The following is a 20,066-nucleotide window of genomic DNA, read 5'->3' on the forward strand; positions in this document are numbered from 1 at the left end:
TTTCTTTTAATACAATGTAGATTTTAGACATAAGTATGACATCAACCGCTTGTAAAGAAGCTTTTCAAATAGCTTAGAAAATGCAGATGAGATAGAAATATGCCTGTAGTTAGGTGGAATACGAGTGTCTCCCCTTTTTATGAATAGGAACAATTTCTGCAATCCTCAATTAATCACATAGATAATCACTTTGTTCAAATCAGAGATTAAAAATGCTACACAGAGGAGTGGTAAGACAATGGACAGATTTTTTAAAAAATCCTTCAGAATCAATGTCATCATAACAACGACGTTTTGCTTGCTTGAAACTCGATAGCAATCTTAAGGAGCTCGACTGGTTTTGGGGTCTTTGAAAAAAAAAGAATCCGAACAAGTTCTCTTTGGTAAAAAAAAAAAAGAAGCCAAACAAACAAAAGACACGCGCTTGATGGCTATAAACTTTAAGCAATAGGCCTATAAGCTTTTTTTTTTTTTTTTTGGGGGGGGGGGGATATACGGTGCCGTAACTGTCTGTATAATTTTCCAAATTATCCATTTTCTTTGAAACAGCATTCAATGTGTTACTCACTTCCTGTTATGCTGAAACTTCCATCACATGTGCCGTACAAGTGTTGCATTTTATGTAAAATGTAGAAATAAAGGTTAATTGTTAAGGTATACATGTATAATATTGCGTTCATGTTAAAGGGGGGGGGGAGGCGTCGGTGGGGCAGGAGACATTGCTAATCAAGAGGTGTATGTGTAACATCACACGAAAGACCTGCTGCGTATTACATTCCAGTGTGTCTGTAAGACAGAGCATAGTGCCAGATTAAGAATAACATCACGCTAGTTCGGTGCGCTAAACCAGCTGATATCGGACCGTCATGGAAGCCAGGTATTGCGTAGGAAAAGAAAATCCTAATGCGAGAACGCCAACTCCACTCAACGCTGCACTACACTACATAGAGAAGAGTCTGCCACCTGTGCGAATGAAATAAATCTGTCTTACCAGTTTCTGAAGTACGATGACTAATCATTTACAAGACATACCAAAATTCATCTTTATCATTGTTGTCATATTGTAGTTTGAATGAGCTCAACAAAATTACATCTTTTCAGTACACCATCACTTTTCCTTTTTTTTTACCGCTGGTTATTTTATTTCAACGCTAGGTTTGTAACTTGCCTTCATGCGTATTTCCGAGAAGCCTTTGCTATGACGTAAATATCAACTTTAGTTTGATTGGACCGAGTCTGCAGGAGTGACTAAGGACAGCAGATAAGAGGGAGAGAGAGAAGAAGAGACACAGGCAGAGTCAGCGCCTCATCCCTGCAATATCATGACGAATATTGTCATTCGCTTAATGCGTACACGGAGACGAGCACTCAACGACCCCCTAATCACATAGAGGCAGCAATTTCGGTCAATCATGATTCACGCTTCCCATATTTCCTCTCCGTTTACAGGCAGTTTTTGCCTATTTCAAACATGGAGTCAATCGTGGCTATTCCATGCTGGCTTAGAGCAAACATAATAGGATTACAAAGCTCAGTGCAAAGCGAGGTGACGTCATAAATTAACTTCATATACGACGGGATAGGACAGGGATCATTTTACACTCAGTCATTCGGAGAAAAACAAACAGAATAATCATTTTAGCTCATTTCACAGAAATCACAGTTGGCATCCAGATGTATTAGATATATATTCTGATTTTCACTTTTTTTTTCTGATATAGCAATTATAATATTCTATATCGATTATTTGAGAATGATTTCGAAGAAATTTCATATTTTGTAATGCCCAAATATTTTGATTATAGAAGATAAAGAAGGTAATAAGAACTTGTTGGGTGATATAACTGTAAATCATGATTCAAGATAAAATTGACAAGAGTATATGTTTATGTAGTTATAGTGTAAATTAGCGTTATAACGCATTCCTGTTACAGCTGAATATGAGAAAACGATGAATGTGTGGTGTGGTGCAACATAAATTGTTGTTGGTTATCTTTTTTTGAGGGGGCCTGTACATTTTCAATCTGATCCACATTTGAAACAAAATGATGATGCAGGAGGTATTTCTTTCAATTCTAGAATGGAGCATCATGGCACACACAACGACCTGAATAATATTTCATTAGATTTATCACTCATAAAATCCTAAGCACAAAGCAATAAAGGTTCCTTATAAATTATAAGTACTCTATAGCACAATAATCTTTCCCATACTTCAACACCAGCAAATATGAAATTCAGAAAAGCATTCAAAAACTCCAAGCTATAAGACTTTTCTACTCTTCCCTGGCAGTTTTTTGATTCCTAGTGAATCTCATTAAACGTGTAACATATTTCTTTTCATCACTTTTTGGTATCAAGTTTAAAAGCATGAAACATCAGTTTTGCCAGTTGTTTTACTTACACATTCACGTACACATACATGCACATTCATGAAGGGATGCTACGGTTGAGATAGGGCTTCTGGTTTCCAACTTTTTTATGACAGTTTGCTGAGATAATGAGAAACCTCTTGTGAAACATGAAAGAGCATATCATTCTAAGAGGAACTCAAAGTTTATTTGATGAAGATTAGTTATGAAATGGCCGAGATATCCAAAACAAAGCGATCTAGATAAAAGGTGAGTCCCACCTTTTATCAGGATTGCTTGTTTTACATTGTTTTGGGATATTTCAGCCATTTCAAAACCGATTTTCATCAGATAAACTCTTAATTCCTCTTAGAATTGTATGCTCTTTAGGATTTCATAAAGTGGTTTCTAATTATCTCGCAAAAAGTTCAAAACTTAATCCTCACCTCAAGCAATACTATACCATCCCTTTTAGACTTGAATGAAATAGGATATGCACTCTGAAATAAATTCTAAACCTTTTTAGTTCAATGAATGAAATCCTAATTTTCTACTTTTGATAGCAGCATTTTTTTTTACTTCTACTGTATGTAATTTTAATGCTGCTTTAACCTCATGCAATAAAAGCATGGTTGATGCCAAACACAGGCAAACACTCGCACATAAACACTTACGCACACACGCGCACACGCGCACACGCGCACACGCATGTAAACTCGTTTATAACGAATCTTTCTTTTCAATGTCATCCATGATTTCAAAAACAAAGGGTCTGATGTAATAGTATTCTACCACGCTTCAAAACTACCTGTAATCAGTGTAATGACCATGTTTTCAGACACATTACATAAATGTCTAATTCTAATCAGGTGTTGTTCTACCAGTCATTTATTTTAAGCTTTCTTATTAGTCAGGTCATTTCCAAGAGACACGTTACGGAGAAATTTGATTACTTATAATTTGTGATGTTGCAGAGCCTACGTTTTATTGTAAGTTGATCGTCAAAGAGTCTTTGTTGTTTCTGTCATCTATATATTCATGTTTATGGTATCGCGAACCACTGTGAATGTATTGAGTGTTGCAATAAATTCAAAAGACCCTTGTATGATGCAATATTAGCACAAATTTGTTTGCTCTCTGCAGCGGACCTCATCGGATTGCCCAGCATCTTTACACATCGTGATACATCTGGACCGGGAGGGGGTGTCATTCAGGTACAGACATTTAATTATTTTGTCTTCAAAGCTGTTGGTTTTCCACCTGGGAAAAAAAGAAGGGAAATGCTATCATTTTAAAGACTAGCGAAGGGCTGGACGCTATGCTGTTTGACTTCAACAGGATGTAGTCTCAACATTGATAACATAATATTCTCCAAGAAATAAGTTTGCGAAATATCTCAATTGTCAATGTTATGTTTCGATTTATTAGAAATAAACGTAATGTTTTCTAGTTTGAAGCATTCTTTTTGTAAGAGAGTCTCATGCACACGTCAGTTTTCGTCACTCTAGCGTGCGCATCGCTGACGTCATAGTACATGACGATGTTCCCTCTCAGCTATCGCATTCCCCAAATCAGCTGCCGCTCTTACTTGTATCCATTCAATAAATTGAGTCAAGGCACGACAATGCGACAGGATGAGGCAAGAGAGAAAAAAAGCCTTTTACCCCATACAACCATCCTCTAGCGGAAATTAACTGCCGAAAGAAACAGTATATAAATACCTTGATATCTTGGCTGGCGAGATTTGTTCATTTAGCCGTGGGAATAGGATAGAAGTGTATTGCAACGGTTAAAGCCGCGGAGTATAAGAAAGAGTGGGTTAATCTGTAGCAAGGTGTTTCTACGAGGGTATTCGCTTGTGTAATTCCACCAGCTGATTCTCCGGACATGGAAAGGGCGGCTTGCCCGCAGGCGTACGGGAATGACGCGGCTGCGCACGGTCGATATGTTTAGTGCGGCTCCGCTGGAATCGCTCCTTCTATAAATTCAACAATAGTCTCATCTCATTTTGTCAAAATTCTATGATGAAATAAATGATGAATACATCACAAATGTTTCGATGTATGCACAGAAAAAGCAACACGCAGAAAAGCCCATTATCATAAGTGTCCATGGGATATACTGTACATGCATATACCCCGACCGACCGAATGATAAGCGAATATCCTCGCAAGATACATGGCATCGTTGTGTGGGGATGTTGTTTCCTCTTCTCATTTCAAAATGAGGTCCTCTTACCTGAACATTCAGAGCTATATAGATTTGCTGAAATCTTCTCCGTATTTCTCTCTACCTATAAACCCATCCATAACTTTTTACAGTCATCTCTCAAGCTATACTAAATAGACGAGTCAGGTAACAGCAACACAGAATTCAAAAGGACATTCTTCTCGTGGCTGTTGTACCTACAGCACTCTGCTCTCAAAATATTGAAACCCTTGATTTCTTTTTTCTTTTTGCACATTTTCAATCTAGATCGTTTCCTCTGCACACAGAACCCAAATCATTCAAACGTAGACTAAGCAATTGGAAAACACCAAGATTTGATACTGCATGAGAGCAGGTGCCGTGCCATCTATAGGGTTTACAATACCTGTAATACATGCAATATCAGTGCTTAAGTTATAGTTCAAGGTTGCGTACCACTTATGTCTTGCTTTTTACCAAAGAGCCCATATGAGGAGAAAAATCTCTTTGCTTTATGCACACTGAATGTTTACAGGGCACCGCGTCAATTGATTAAAGTCATGCGTCGAAAATTACAATCCTTTCAGCGGGTAGTTAGAAAATGTATAGTGATGGTAGAAACATTATTATGAATAAATGGTGGGGAAAGAGAAGATTGATTGCCTCAGAATCGGAACTTGTCAATTTGTTAATTATATACTGCTTTATGTACTGTATCATTGAAAGACGATGAATGATGTTTTGCGCATTTTTCCCAGGGCACAATGAGCGAGGCAACACTTGTGTCCATGTTTGCTGCCAGACGAGAAGCGATTACACGGCTCCAAACCCGCCAAGAATACCAAGACATGGAAGAGGCAGTGATATGCTCCAAGCTAGTTGCTTACTGCACCGATCAGGTAGGATTCGACACTTTTCCTGTTCCGTTTGTAGTCCCTGCGAGTTTTATCTTATGCCTCCCTCAGAAGTGAAATGAGAAATATGTTCATAAATATTTATACTGTATGTATCATGTACATATTTCATGTATATACGACATAAATAGGGCCTACATATAGATAATGGGTTTACGTCCATGTACTTGCCTATAATATGTGATTTTGTGTGTGCGTGTGTGGAGACAGCGAGTTAAAGTGAGGGGAAGAGAGATATAAAGAAAGAAGATGTAGTTCATGTCAATTTAATTATCATTTATCACTTTTGTCCCTTTTGTAATCATTGTTAGACGATGTTATCGGTACATTGCACCTATTTCAACTTCCCACCATTTAGTTTCAATCGACTGGTTATCAAAGTTTGTCAGAGATAACTAATATCGCATATCGTTATCCTCCAAGCTTCATCTTCTTCAGTAGTATTCCTGACCCTGAATTTCCTGCATAGCTAATTAAGTTTTTGTTACCGAGCTTTATCATTGCAGCTTTTTTAAACTGTTACATCAATCGTCATGACATATACCATGGAATGTGAGAGTACATTAAAATGTACGAGTTTTGATTTGTGTGTTTTTTTCGGGCTTTTGTTTTGCTATACAATGTTAAAAAAAGTAAGTACTTCTTTATCAGTCTATGAGGTCTCCGTCTCCATAAAACATCAGGTAAACAAGCTCCATTTTTTTTTTGTAATCCTGTTCATATTTCTTTTTTGTTTTTCGGCGCCCCAACATTCCCCGTCATTTGTCGTTGGTACTAAGTTAGAGTATAATACTATGTTGTAGTGTATTTGTTATTCTGATGTATCTTCGTAAGAGAAATAATCAATTAAATGAATAGGAATGAGCCAACATGTTAGAGATATTGTAAATATGGCATGCTTTTTGAAATTAAAAGTCTTTTTTTCATAATTATTTGATGCATTCAATGACTTCTTAAATAAGTGTGTCCTTCCCACTACCGCAGGCTCACTCCTCTCTAGAGAAGAACGCAGTATTGGCGATGGTCAAACTCCGCCACGTTCCCTCGGACCAAAAACTCAGTCTGCGCGGTGAAGCGTTACGTGCTGCAATCTCACAGGATCGAGAGCATGGACTCATTCCCTTCTATGTGAGTCGACAAGGCCTTGTCACAATTTTTTTCCCCTTCTCATTCTAATTTTAACATCAAGGCCCAGCATAGCTTTAATTACAATTGACAAGATACCAAGGCCTCTGACGTCATCTTGGCAGAAAACAACACCGACAACAACAACAAATTTCTCTGTATGTAATTAAATGTAGTATTTGGGGTTAATGCTATTCAAGTCTTACGTGAGGTTATGTGCATACAACAATCAGAACTGATTTCTGAATGGATAATCTTGAAGGTAAGCAGGAACAATTTCCATCAGAGTTCTAGCTCTTCCATAAGTTCCATTAATTAAAGCAGAGGCAGACACGTAAGGTCAAATTTTACGCCTTTCATGTAGCGTTACTGAAAATTTGTTGCTTTTCAGCTGTGAAAATGACAGGGTACAGTCACATTATGTTGTATACCTACACGTATTGCCAGAGACAACAATCCTGTAGAGAGAACTGTGCTCCCATTTCACCTGATTTGAAAGTAGACGTCGTTTAGGTTAATAAGCATGAATCTGGGGTGGGTGAGGCACCCTCCTTAGCCTAACCTAACGGACAAGGATGATCTTCACACAAGTAACATAGATTGGCCTAAATTGATTGTAAGTGCTACGTTTGTGATGATGCCTGAAATCGCATCTGTGTCATTTTTCGTTATTCGTATCCCATTCTAGTGTGGTGGTCATAGTGAAGGTTATGAGAGGCTTGTAGGGTACATTGATTGGCGATGTCCATACCACTTTGGATGCACTCTTTCTCCCCTGTAGGTCTGCGCCACGCTGGGGACAACAGGTGCGTGTGCATTCGACAACCTGGAAGAACTTGGGGCAGTCTGTGAGTATTCGTCTGTTTTGTCCAATTCAGTTAAATGGTTTCTTCTTGTTATTGTGCAAATATGAAATAACAATCCATCAGCTCAAAGGCTGATACGGTTGCTTTACATCAGACTAATAAATGATATCAAAATAACCCTGATGATATATACCTACATGAGAATAAAATACGTGATATTGATCTTGAACAATCTTTCTTTACCTTCCACTTTCAACACGCCTCACTGGATGCATTTTCGTCACTTGCTGATACCTGTATACATTATTTACTTTAAAAACAGTGCATCAGGTACACTATATCGCAGAAGATATTTTACAGCACTGTGCTTGAAGGATTTGTGCGACTGATAGAGGTGTTGTAATAATGTACGCTTTTGTAGCAAAAACTGGAAATTGGTTATTTTACCGTGCAATACATATATATATATATATATATATATATATATATTACATATATATATATATATATATATATATATATATATATATTATATATATATATATATATATATATATATATATATGTACACATATATATATATATATATATATATATATATATATACACGGAAACTTACGTGCCAAAAAAATTCAGTATGTGCTCCTTCTACTTCCCCCTGGCCCGGCCTCTTACAACGCCTGTGGCTCATACTCCGCCGCCACCCCATCCCCATATCTTGGCACGTTCTTTACTGACCGTCTTTCCTTAACTTGGCTTGCTTCCCGCGGAGGAAGGTTGTGAACTTGTGAAGTTTTCACCGTACAGATGATTTGGCAAACTCTTTAGTAGTAGCAAATGACTGAACTGAACTGAACTGAACTGAACTGAACTGAACTGAACTGAACTGAACTGAACTGACCTGAACTGAACTGAACTGAACTGACGTGACTGAACTGAACTGAATTGAACTGACTGAACAGAACAGAAGCAACCATGTTCCAATTTATCTTTTCGTAATGTTCATGTTGCGTATTACTTTGGGCAATTAGAGAGAACATTGGCTGCTAAATTGTTCCTTCGTGTGTTCCGATATTAGGAGTAGGAATATATCAATATGTAATGATATAGTAATAGGCCTATATGAATACAACTATAGGGCGCAGTTGTAAAACTGAGCTTAAAACATGTGTGTACTGTACGAACGGTCAGGGTTAGATCGTCTAACAGTACAGGCAATTTCATAAAAATGTCAATATTAGGTTCTAGTCACACATAAACGAATGCCTGTCGCCGACCATTCTCCGACCTCTGAAATCACTGGTTGGGAGTTGGCTGTAGCGCGTCGTATAATTTATCTTTTTTTTTTTTTGATCTTTTTTTTTAATTGGCAAATGGTTGTCAGCGGTCGGTCGGCGACCGGTTTTGGTCGGCTAGATGTTTTCTATAGGTTTCATCGAAAACCTTTGGTCGACAAAAAGTTTTTATGTTCAATTGGGTCGGCAACCGGTCGCTGCCCGGTTGCCAACCTCTTAAAGAAGAAATCCAGTCCAAATATAAGTTAGTCTGATAAAAAAAAATAGACAGTTTTACGAGTTCAACGGTAAAAATTTGACTGAAATCAGATGAAAATAAGGAAGTTATGACATTTTGAAGTTTTGCTAATTTTTGCAAAACAATTCTTGTACAATGGATATGAATATGCAAATGAGTGAGCTAGCAATGTCATAACCTCACAATTTTCCATTGACCCTGTACAAAAAATGACGACAATTCAATGTCATTAAAGTCTGAAACATGACGTTATTCCTGGTTGAATAGGACTTGAGCCTTGGGCATAATTGCTTTTGAATGAAAAACTGAAAATGTCAAAATCTTATGTACAAACTATATGGTAAGTTGTCAGGGAATGACATACTCACTTTGCCATTTGCATATTCATATTGACTGTTCAAGAACTGTTTACCTCCAAAATTGCGAAACTTCAAAATGTCATAACTTCCTTATTTTTTATCCGGTTTCGATCAAATTCATACTGTTGAACTCGTAACATTTTACTCTTTCTTAGCAGACTAATTTATACTGCCTTTGGATTGGGTTTCCCCTTTAACGACTGGTCTGCAGTGATTTCTATCCCTTGTCATGAAGAGTTGTGGTCGGCAACCAGTTGCCGACCAATTGCCGTCCAAATAGAATAATCGCCGACCATTTGCCAAGTATTTGCCAACCAGATTACATGTATGATAATCACTTCTAAAAACATTTTTCTATAACAGTGGCTGCATCCACGTGCACACATTTTGTAATCCTGTATCTGTTGCCGCGCTGCAAACGAAAATCAGCAACCAATCGGCTTTCAATTTCCATTGGTCTTCATTAAGTCGCCAACCAGTTGCCGACCAGTTGCAAATCATTTGCAAACCTTTTTTTGAGCATTTGCCTATTTATTGTACTTTTTAGTTCGCAAAAAGTTCTCAAAGTGCTCTCCGAACGGCCGTCAAATTGTCTGCAAATGCAACGTTGGGCAACCAGTGGTCATGCAGCAGCCAGTCCCCGATCAAAAATTAGGAGGTTTGGTCACCGATTGGTTGTCGACGGCCGCCAAAAATTTTTGATTGCTAGAGTTCGGCGACCAGTCCTCGCAAATGTGTGAGCAGGCTCTTATCTGTGCATAATAGGTGTCGTTAACTTGTTCTCACCATCACAATACTTTAATAGTGAGCTTTGACAGTATAACTCGGAAAGCATTGTGAGGCTAAAGTTTTACCTAGGATGGGTCATCATCATTTTTTCTTTCTGTCTTTCTCAAGTTGGATCCGGCTCGTCAGGTATATGTAACTCGGTTCTCAAAGACTTTCATTTTCACCCATTTCCATTGCACTAGTTGTTGCGTTGCCCCTGTTGCGGTTCAGTCGAAAGTGTGGGATTTAAGGGGGACAATGCCGAATACCTATAGATTGATATTCGGTTGTGTGGTGTTCAAAAGTAATGATTGTTATTTGTTTTAATAGTTAGATATATAAAAGATATTGAATATCATAAACGGAGAATTTAATGAGAAATGGGGTTTTTGCCGAACAACTGCAAAGGAAACCCGGAATATGAACAAAACCCAGGAATTGTGCTTCCAATGTGAACGCCCCTATTTTGACAACAGTTAACAGATGTCTATCATTTCATTGGACACAACAGGTGAAAGTGGAAATGTTCCACTTCTCGAAATTATCCGGGAAACATCGTCTCCTTTTCCATATCCACGACTGCTTTGTCCTATTTGACATGTCAATTTCCATGCATCCACTTCTATGTAGGTGAAGAAGAAAATCTGTGGTTACACGTTGACGCGGCCTACGCCGGGACAGCGTTCGTCTGCCCGGAGTTCCGGGGCTATCTCCGCGGAGTCGAGAAGGTGCAGTCGTTTGCTTTCAACCCCAGCAAATGGCTAATGGTCCACTTTGACTGTACAGCGATGTGGTAAATAACGACTAGACCCGATCAGTGATGCATTGGGTTATGTACTAGACAACTTCCATCTATTTCGAGCTGTTTGAGACACTGGCATGAATGAGGTCGAGAATTCAGACGTAGATCGCAACGAAGTTTCATTCATAACGCATTAATCGCTGGTGTCATAATCTTTCCCGTTCCATGAACACGAAAGTTTCCAATCATGCACTTTTGCCCTGAAGTACTCTAATACCAAATCACTCGATGGGGACAGCTAATCATATTATGTTGATTCTGACATCAATATCCAGCGCTTATAATAGCGAGTTTTAAATCGGAGACGCGAACGATAAGACGACGCTAATAACATTCGGCCAAAAGTGGTGTTTAGCATATGCGCGAGACAGCTGTTTCCATCCCAGGAGGCTGCGTCGACTTAGCGTTCGCGTAGCAGATCTAAAGCTCGCTAATATGGCTGATGCTCAAATTGTGTTGACCAATTCAAACAGAAAGGACGGTCCTCGAGTAGGAGGGACTCAAAAACTGATATTGAGATGACGAAACTATTCTATCCTTCCTTTCTTATCAGACTCTATGACTGTATCATACAAAGGATTTGGGTTTTGTGGGAAGAGTAAGGGGAATAATGTGAGCCATGATTCGTATCACAGATTGTTTTTTCTCATTATCACGTGACCGTGTAGGATTCGTGACGGAAAGACGCTGGAGAGGGCGTTCTGTGTGAGACCTCTCTACCTCAGACATGACAAGCAGGGTACTGCTATCGACCTCATGGTGAGAATCACGTTTGCACAAGCTCTCATTTTATTCATTCCTTATGTAAGGAGTAGTCCTTACAACCTCTCTGCAACTTTTGATATGTCGTCAACAGCCTTTCCGAAAACAAGCGCCTTCCTGGTTGGAAAGCATCATTATGATAGATACATGTATGGCATTCAATGGGCTGTCTCGAATTCACTGTGAAGCCAAATTCTGCTTCCATACCTGTGAAGTGCCAGACGTACACGTGATATGTCGAAGTATAAAAGGCAAGACCAAACAGACGCTTGTCTTGTAGGAAACGATCGTTTGTTTGTGCGACAGTCTTTTATGTAACATTATATAACGGACTCCGCCTGTCTGTATTTAAATCAGTGTGGCTTGCCATGCAAAATCAGTTTGGACTGCTCTGGATGATTATGAAAACGTATTCTAATTCTTTCCTCAGCATTGGCAGATACCTCTCAGCCGGAGGTTCCGTTCACTGAAGCTCTGGTTCGTGCTCCGTTCTTTTGGCGTCAAGAAGCTACAGGAACACGTCCGCAGGGTATGTAACGAGTCACGGCTTACAATGCGCATCCTATTTCAAGCTGGGCAAAACACAACAAAAAGTTCAACAAAAGTTAGGCAAATATGTCAATCCTACGCACCATTCTAGAAATATTTGTACGTTTTGTTTGAGAATGGCCAAATTAGATTTTACTGGTAATAAACCTCACTATTTTAGATGGAAACCTCACTATTTAGGACAGTAGAACACCGCATGTCAAGTTGAAGGACACACAGACAATCTGGTCCATCCACCGTAAGAAGAGTGTACTTTTTTTTTTTGCATCATCTTCAAAAAACAGCGCGTAAAAGAAGTTAAAAGATTTTATACAAACCATTAATCCGACTCAGTAATTTCTTCTCTCGTTGTTTGATGTGCTAGGGTGTACGAAGGGCGCGCTACTTCGAAGAGCTGGTCTCTAACGATGCTGCGTTCGAGCTTCCTGCGGAGAGAATTCTGGGCTTGGTCGTCTTTCGATTGAAGGTAAAATGTCTTCTTGTCGGCACATGTAGGACTACTAGCAATCCATCATTTATAAATCTAACGATTATTACGTGGAACAGCGGTAGTTCGGATTCGGGACAATCACCTGGGCCCTGTTTCATAAAGCTGTTCGTAAAGTTACGAACGACTTAAGAACGACTGGTGATAGTTGTGATGTGCTATAATTATACTTATTAGAATTTCCATGTAATTCAGCACAAGAACTGATTAACAGTCGTTCTCAAGTCGTTCGTAACTTTACGAACAGCTTTATGAAACATCCCCAGGTTTGTCAACAGTGTGATGAAAGTCCTGCCGTAACTCGAGTGTAAATCAAACTTACAATATGTCACACATATCCTATTGAATGTTCATAACGAGTCATAGCGTCTTTACCTCTTGTCTCAAAGGGTCCCAACGCTTTCAGTGAGGAACTCCTTCGGCGCCTGAATCTAAGCGGCAAGATCTACGTGGTTCCTGCCTCCATCAAGGGTCTCTATGTCATCAGGTTTACAGTCACGTCTACCGAGACCACCGAGGATGATATCTTTAAAGACTGGCGCCTCATCCAAGGCACAGCGCGGGAAATCTTCGTCACCACGGACATCGTGGCCAACGTGCCTACCCGCATGGCTTCCTGGCCAGGTGCGCTAAATCTCACTGGCGGCCCCAAACAGCCTCGAGTCCAGAAACTGCGCTGGGAAAATAACAACGAACCAATCGAAAACGATGAAGAGAGGAAAGCGCCCTCGGCGGGTGAAAACGAGGAGGAGGAAGAGGAGGAGAATGAAGAAAGAGCAAGGAAGGATGTTGGACCAGTTCTCATAAAACCAGGCAAGCTGGAGGCCGTGGTTGCATGAAAAAGCATAGTTGCTTTAAAGCAGATGCACCCCATTCCCCGTACGTTTTGTTTCATCATTCTACCCGTCAATTTTTACTACTGTCTTGTGCGTAGTACACCTCGTTCTTATTTTGTTTTGTTTTTGGCTACCGGTACAGTCCTTACAGGAGATTCCTCTGCGTATTTGTGTGCCTAACCTTGCTTAGTAGATTTTTCCCCCTACACATTGTCTGGCTAGAAAGATGTGAAGACGGCCTTGTCATAATTACGATTTCCCGTTAGATGTGTGAATATCCGTTCAAGGCAAATGGTCAATTGAATTCTACTTAAGAAATAACAAAATACAATAGACTGCGCTACGACGATATGTATTCTGCATAATACCAAATGGCAGTTTGCTGAACACTTATCCGTATCTTAAAAACTGAGATATAGCTATTTTCGTGTGGTACAATACCAGGTCTGCATTTTATGTTTTCCCCTTTTATGCAACACCCCTAGCACAATGTGTCATTTTAGATGTCAGTTCAGTCTTTCCACCTTTTCTTGCAGAGCAAGTTGCTTTCAGAACCGTGTGAGACTATTGATTTTATTCATTCATGCGTGTTGGTGCTTTTATTTTCATTTTTCGTGTCTTCTAACTTTCTGAGAGACTGCTCCATCAGTCTTTCAGTATATGAATCATTTCTGGACGTGTGAATTTGATTTTTGGAAGACGAAAATGTTCTTCAAGAAAATGCAATAGTACCTATAAACAAGAAAATAATGCTGCAACAGGAAAATGTGATTCACTTTCAGGTCTTTCTTACTCGCTACTCTTGGCCATATCATATGCACCCAATTTAAAGGTACCTTAAAAGCAATGAAAAGTGATAAACTGTCTAGAAAGTTAACGCCCCTCATGATAATGGCAATGATAGTGATAATGATAATAGTTCTATAACAATGTATTGAAAAAATGGTAATAGTGATGATATCGTTTATAGTAATAACATTTTTTTTCAGTTTTCTCATTAAAATGTTGAGTGTTCATGAAATAGATTCGACCACCGATAATTCTCGTTCTCAGTGTTCATTTCATCCCAACAAAACATTATTTCATTGTTAAACTGACAGGTTTGGGAGATATGCAGCATCATACTTTGTAAAGTTGTTACATTTTCAGATTTGTATTAAGCACCACTTAATAAGCCAGTTCGTAGTTCCAGTTTGCGCATGAGCAGAAAAAGGTCATTTGTACCAAGAGGCACGTTGGTTTTTAAATTCACTGAGATAAGCATCTGTCATATAATGATTATTCATGTCACCCTTGTAAATGTTGCTTGTCAGTACATCCACCTAACAGCAAACCTGGTATTTGGCAATATGAATAAAAACAGTTTTTTAATGCATTCAAAGCAAAACAATGAAATAGATGCTTCCCCGATGGCTGATTGACGGACCATTCTGGTCACCTGGTCTATGCAAGTTCATTTATTATTTGAACACGAATTCCATGAATTGTTACGTCTGGTAAGCTTCCCGGTACGAATAATGTCTCTTTGAAAACGAGTAAAGTGCCTAACCAATTGAGAAAAAAGAAAGGTCATTTGTACAAACGTGCCCATGAGCTAATTACGAACTGGCTTATTGTCTCTGTAAGCACTGCATTGGTGTACCATGAAGTTTCGTGGTTGTCGTGTTTGTATCCATGTGATTCTATTTTTTTTTTTTTTTGCTATTACAGAATCCTGCAATATTGACTCATTTATTTTGCAACACTGTTTCTTCATCCCATGTGTGCTTTATAGATGTATGAATCTAGATGCTAACCTCGTGATTCGTATGCATTTCGTTGCACTGATTCTTAAATGAAACCTTTACAAAACTGAACTGAAACTTATTTGGGGTAGAATCTTTACCCTCTTCAATGAGACTTGTACTGTTGCGGAAAGCGAGGTTATTCAAGATGTAAAAGACCACAATCGATTACAAACAAACACACGCGTGTACACACATACTCTCACAAACACGAGATAAAGAACACACACGGAATATCCCTGGAACTATAAGAAGAAATCAATTGTCCATCATATTTATACTGTATTGATGTCCTCAATCTTGACGCACAGGGCGCGAAAGGAAGGGCTGCCTCACCAAGCTACTCAACTACCGGAAGAAGATGGGTCGTCGCGCAATGTCCGAAGAAGCGGAGGGCTATGGCTACCCTTTCAACGCCTACTACAGCTTCGAAGATACCTCAAGTGGTTTGCCGTCCCCCTGTGAAGATGACCCGGGCTTCGAAGTCGACGATGAGGTGTTTGGGAGCAACAGTCACATCCAGAATGGCTGTACCAGCAGTGAGGAGGCTCAGGAGGAGGAGGAGGAGGAGGAGGAGGAGGAGGAGGCAGATGCAGATCACAATGAAGAAAACCATGACGAAGAGGCTAAACTACCCACTGGCCCTGAAACAGACGACACCGGCGACAATGCCACCAAGGACAACGAGAGAGAAGAAACCAATCCTGAGGTGCAAAACACCGACCAGGACATCGACCACAAGCTGCAGCCGAACGACATGGAGAATACCAACGCACTTCACACCAAGCTAGAATGCGTGACGGCTAACGGCCAAACCCAGCCTGTTTCCATGGGAACGGAGAAACCCGTCAACGTTGGGGTGGCCAGTAAAGGTCGTTTTGGTGCGTTGAGTCAAACGAAGGAGAGCACATACAACGGTGTGGTTAACATCTGCCACTATCGCTCCACCAAGGGCTCCGTGGTGAGCCAAGGGGACGGGGAATAGTTCTGAATGCAGAAAACATTGCTATCAAAAATCTTAATTTGAAAGGAAAATATTTATAGATAGACATAGAAACTAACAAATATTCAATGTGTTACTGTAATCTCTTAGTATATCTACGAGCAAGATTACGAATTTACTTATTGCATGTCAACCCGAATAGTTTGATCATGTTACTATTATCAACTTTGTGTCTAGCGGTCCCTCGTGCGCTCCCATAAACATTGATTTTCCTGGCTGTATTACATATCTCTGATGGCCACTGTTGCGTGAAACGTCTGTTCTTATTTATGAAACGTCGAACAGTCAAATATAACTTGGTTTTGATTAATGAGAATTTAGCACCTAGGGATTAAATTTGATTTCTAAATTTTGAGATCAAACTTACTTTTTTCTTTATTCAGCAGGGCCAAACTTATTAATCTATTTACCAATAATCAATTGTTGGTAAGTTTGTCAGTACGTTTATCTGAATGGCGTCTGTATAGTTTAAATAACTCTGTCACACAGTAACACTTGAACGAGAATAAACTTGGATAGCTTAGACAAATTTGCGATAAAGATATCCTTTAGCTTTATAAATAATACGAGATGTTTAGTTGGATGGAAGCACTATAGTCATCCTGTATGTTGAATGTTTTCCTCGGTGAAATGGTGAATGATATCATAATTATTTATTACTTACTTTATCGGAGTTATAGCTTAATAGTCACTTCAGCTATCAAACCAGAGTATGTTTACCTTACCAAAGTAAGATTTGAAGCTAACTTATTTCCATTCTACTTTGTTAAAAAGAAACAAAATAGACGTAATTCAGACCGAGTCGAAGAAATTGAGGAAGATACAATCTAGCTACTCCATACTACCCGACTTTGGCATTTTCAGAAGATACATAAAGGCTTAACAACAAAGGTTAAAATAGGCTTCAGATATTTTGGGTTCCACATGAAAATGTGAAATACAGTGCTAACGTTGACAAATGCTGATTCAGATATTTGAATGAAACAGAGATACGTCAGTCAAATCAAACATTGGTTGTGGAGGCGAACAAAATTCAAAGTATTTCTCTTCGACTGTCACTGGGTTCTGCCGATTCATGTTCTCTTTACGACCGTCGAAGAGCGACTGAGAAAATTCTGTACGTTTTATCTCATCATCAGCGTTAGGTACAACAAAGTACATGATAAAGATTGATTGCAAAGAGAACAAAGACTAGTGTAGGACTGACATTGATTTTTTGTTTCCTTACACAAGGTTTGACAAGAGAATTACACGTGGAATGGATATTGGGAACTTCGAATCAACTTCACTGTGTGACATGATACCAGAAAAATATATGAAGAGTAATAATTGAGTTCAACATCTCTTTCAAAAAGAGCGAATACACTGAAGGCCTCATGTTCAATACTTAGAATCATACTTCAATATCATGATTTGTAGTTGTGCTCTGACACTTCAAATTTGTTCAATCTTGTTAATAGAAAAAAAATCAGACAAATACAAGTTATCAATTCTGTCGATTATAAGAGACGAAATTCTGGTACACGTGTATTAATAATCTCCTAAGCCAATGGTTACTCGTAAGCTAAGTAAAGATGTGTGTGTACGAAAGGCATTCAACCACATGGACGTAACCAGAAAAGGGCTAAAATAAAGTTCACTTTAGTACATCAGATATATTGGCGCAGTGACGAGTAATTTTTATGGCTAGTTAAATGTACCAATACCTGGAACACTTTACCAAAACTCCGTCTATGTGATACACAAGAAACTTTGAAAAAAGAACTTCAGGACAAATTGTTCAAATCATGATTGATATGTTATCGTTTATGTTGTAACGACGCTCTGATCAGTTGGCTGTAAGAGCACTTGGTAAGAAACAGCTTTTTATTGTTATTATCATTATTATCATTATTATTATTATTATTATTATTATTATTATTATTATTATTATTATTATTATTATTATTATTATTATTATCACTACTACTACTACTACTGCTACTACTATTATTATCATTATTATTATCATCATCATCATCATCATCATCATCAATGGTCGTACTACAACCAGATAAAGGGAAGTTGTGGTTGGCCCTAGGGTCAATTCATTATTTACATATATAATATAATATATTCTTTTTTCTTTCTCTTTTTTTTTTAAAAGCAGCGGCATGGTTGGTCAGGTCAACTAGAGTGAATGACCGAGCCTCTCTCCGTCTACATTTTACCTTCTCAAGGCTGATGACCGAGCCTCTCTCCGTCTACATGTTACCTTCTCAAGGCTGGTACAATGTCTTCGACTGATATCCCACTCTTCATTCTCTCTCCTCCTCTCACTCTCCTCCTCTGTAACCTTCTTCCCTTTCTCCTCCTTCCTCTCCCTTACTAGTCATCCTGTCTCTCCTATCCTCAATACATGCACCTTCAAATCTAAACCAAAGACCTATTATTTATCCAGCAACTTTATGAATGATGTGTGACACATTGTGGGAGCTGGGCGCCTTTGAATGTTTCTGCAGATAAATGCCGCTATATAAATGCCGCTATATAAATGCCGCTATATAAATGTCGTTTCATCATCATTATCATCTCACATTCTTCATCTTCTTCCTTTTTGTCACTTCCCTCCTATAACCTTCCTCCTACCACAAGGCAGAAACACAGATACCTACACAATGAAAACATTCCGTCAAGCTTGTTTTCCATACACAATTTCTTAGCAGAGAAGGGATGGCACTTTAAAACTCAAATACAGCTTCATGCTGATTACAATAAAGAACATTTTATTGTCATTCAAAACGTACAACATTGAATTTCCTGTGATAACATAGCATGAATATGAATGATGGCATCTCGAGAAAGAGAAACAATTTTGATTTCATCTTTCAATACTTGATGAAATGTGTTTGACAGTACATTAAATCCGTATCGGTTGTGGAAACAAAAGAGACTATACGTATATTGTTCTTATCTTGCACACATATTGAAAACTTTTCCAGACCATTTTCCTCAGTATCTGATGTAAAATCTCAAAGACCCAATCAGATTGTTGAAGTAAAAAGGACCTAGGTCTGTGTATCAGGAATTTGTGGGAATTAGACAAGACTAAAAAAAGAAGATCTCTTGTATTTATATTGCTGTAAAAACAATGAAAAAAAAATAGAAGAACCAAAGCTATATGTACCTCAACAATTACATCTGATGTTTTCCATATTTAACTGCAGCATACTTTTACTATCTCGACTTGCTTCCTGTACGTAATTTCTTCTTCTCAGTTTAGTCATCCCCAGAATGTGAACAAGAAAAGAATGTCATGATGACTGAAGACTCAAAATTAAAGAAAAAAATCCACTGAATTTCAGCAGCACCATGCATGCACATCATGAACATGGATGGTAGGTACACTTTTTGAGAAGAGACAAAAATAGCAGCTTTATCCTACATTGCCACAGTGACACATTCATTATGACCCTTGAGTACTGCTACAAGTTTGTTTGTACTGATAATACTTGGCGGCACTGTGTATACTACAGTTACTTGTACTCCAAACATAGCTGCTGATACATGCAATAAGAAGGAAATATCAATATTACAAAGACTTCAATTGTGCATCTAAAACATGGATTCTATCTTACATAGTTTTGAAAACGAGTAGCTCAATGACCTAAATTCAATGGGCACTATAACAATCTAGTGAGGAAGATTGATTGGTACTTCCCAAGAGTTGGTTGATATGGCAACACTTACCACCGATATGTATTCAAAATACATTTACCATAATGAAGATCAGATGTTGCTAGACTTTGGTTTTCAGCATT

General features: G+C 38.6%; 1 protein-coding gene across 1 annotated transcript in view; it reads left to right on the forward strand.

Annotated features, from left to right (window-relative positions):
- The window catches only part of LOC139732790 (aromatic-L-amino-acid decarboxylase-like), a 43,914-nt gene extending 27,666 nt beyond the window's left edge, over positions 1-16,248 (forward strand). The window contains exons 5-15 of the mRNA XM_071643634.1: positions 3,495-3,565; positions 5,297-5,437; positions 6,437-6,580; positions 7,359-7,425; positions 10,674-10,836; positions 11,514-11,604; positions 12,038-12,136; positions 12,521-12,622; positions 13,033-13,456; positions 15,575-15,933; positions 15,991-16,248. Of these exons, the coding sequence (XP_071499735.1) occupies positions 3,495-3,565; positions 5,297-5,437; positions 6,437-6,580; positions 7,359-7,425; positions 10,674-10,836; positions 11,514-11,604; positions 12,038-12,136; positions 12,521-12,622; positions 13,033-13,456; positions 15,575-15,933; positions 15,991-16,248 (1,919 nt within the window). The remainder of the gene's footprint in view (positions 1-3,494; positions 3,566-5,296; positions 5,438-6,436; positions 6,581-7,358; positions 7,426-10,673; positions 10,837-11,513; positions 11,605-12,037; positions 12,137-12,520; positions 12,623-13,032; positions 13,457-15,574; positions 15,934-15,990) is intronic.
- Positions 16,249-20,066: the final 3,818 nt, after the last annotated feature.

The sequence above is a fragment of the Diadema antillarum genome, unplaced genomic scaffold, assembly GCF_040938485.1.
Source record: "Diadema antillarum isolate AM-2024a unplaced genomic scaffold, OU_Dant_1.0 seq00000447_RagTag, whole genome shotgun sequence".
NCBI lineage: Eukaryota > Metazoa > Echinodermata > Echinoidea > Diadematoida > Diadematidae > Diadema > Diadema antillarum.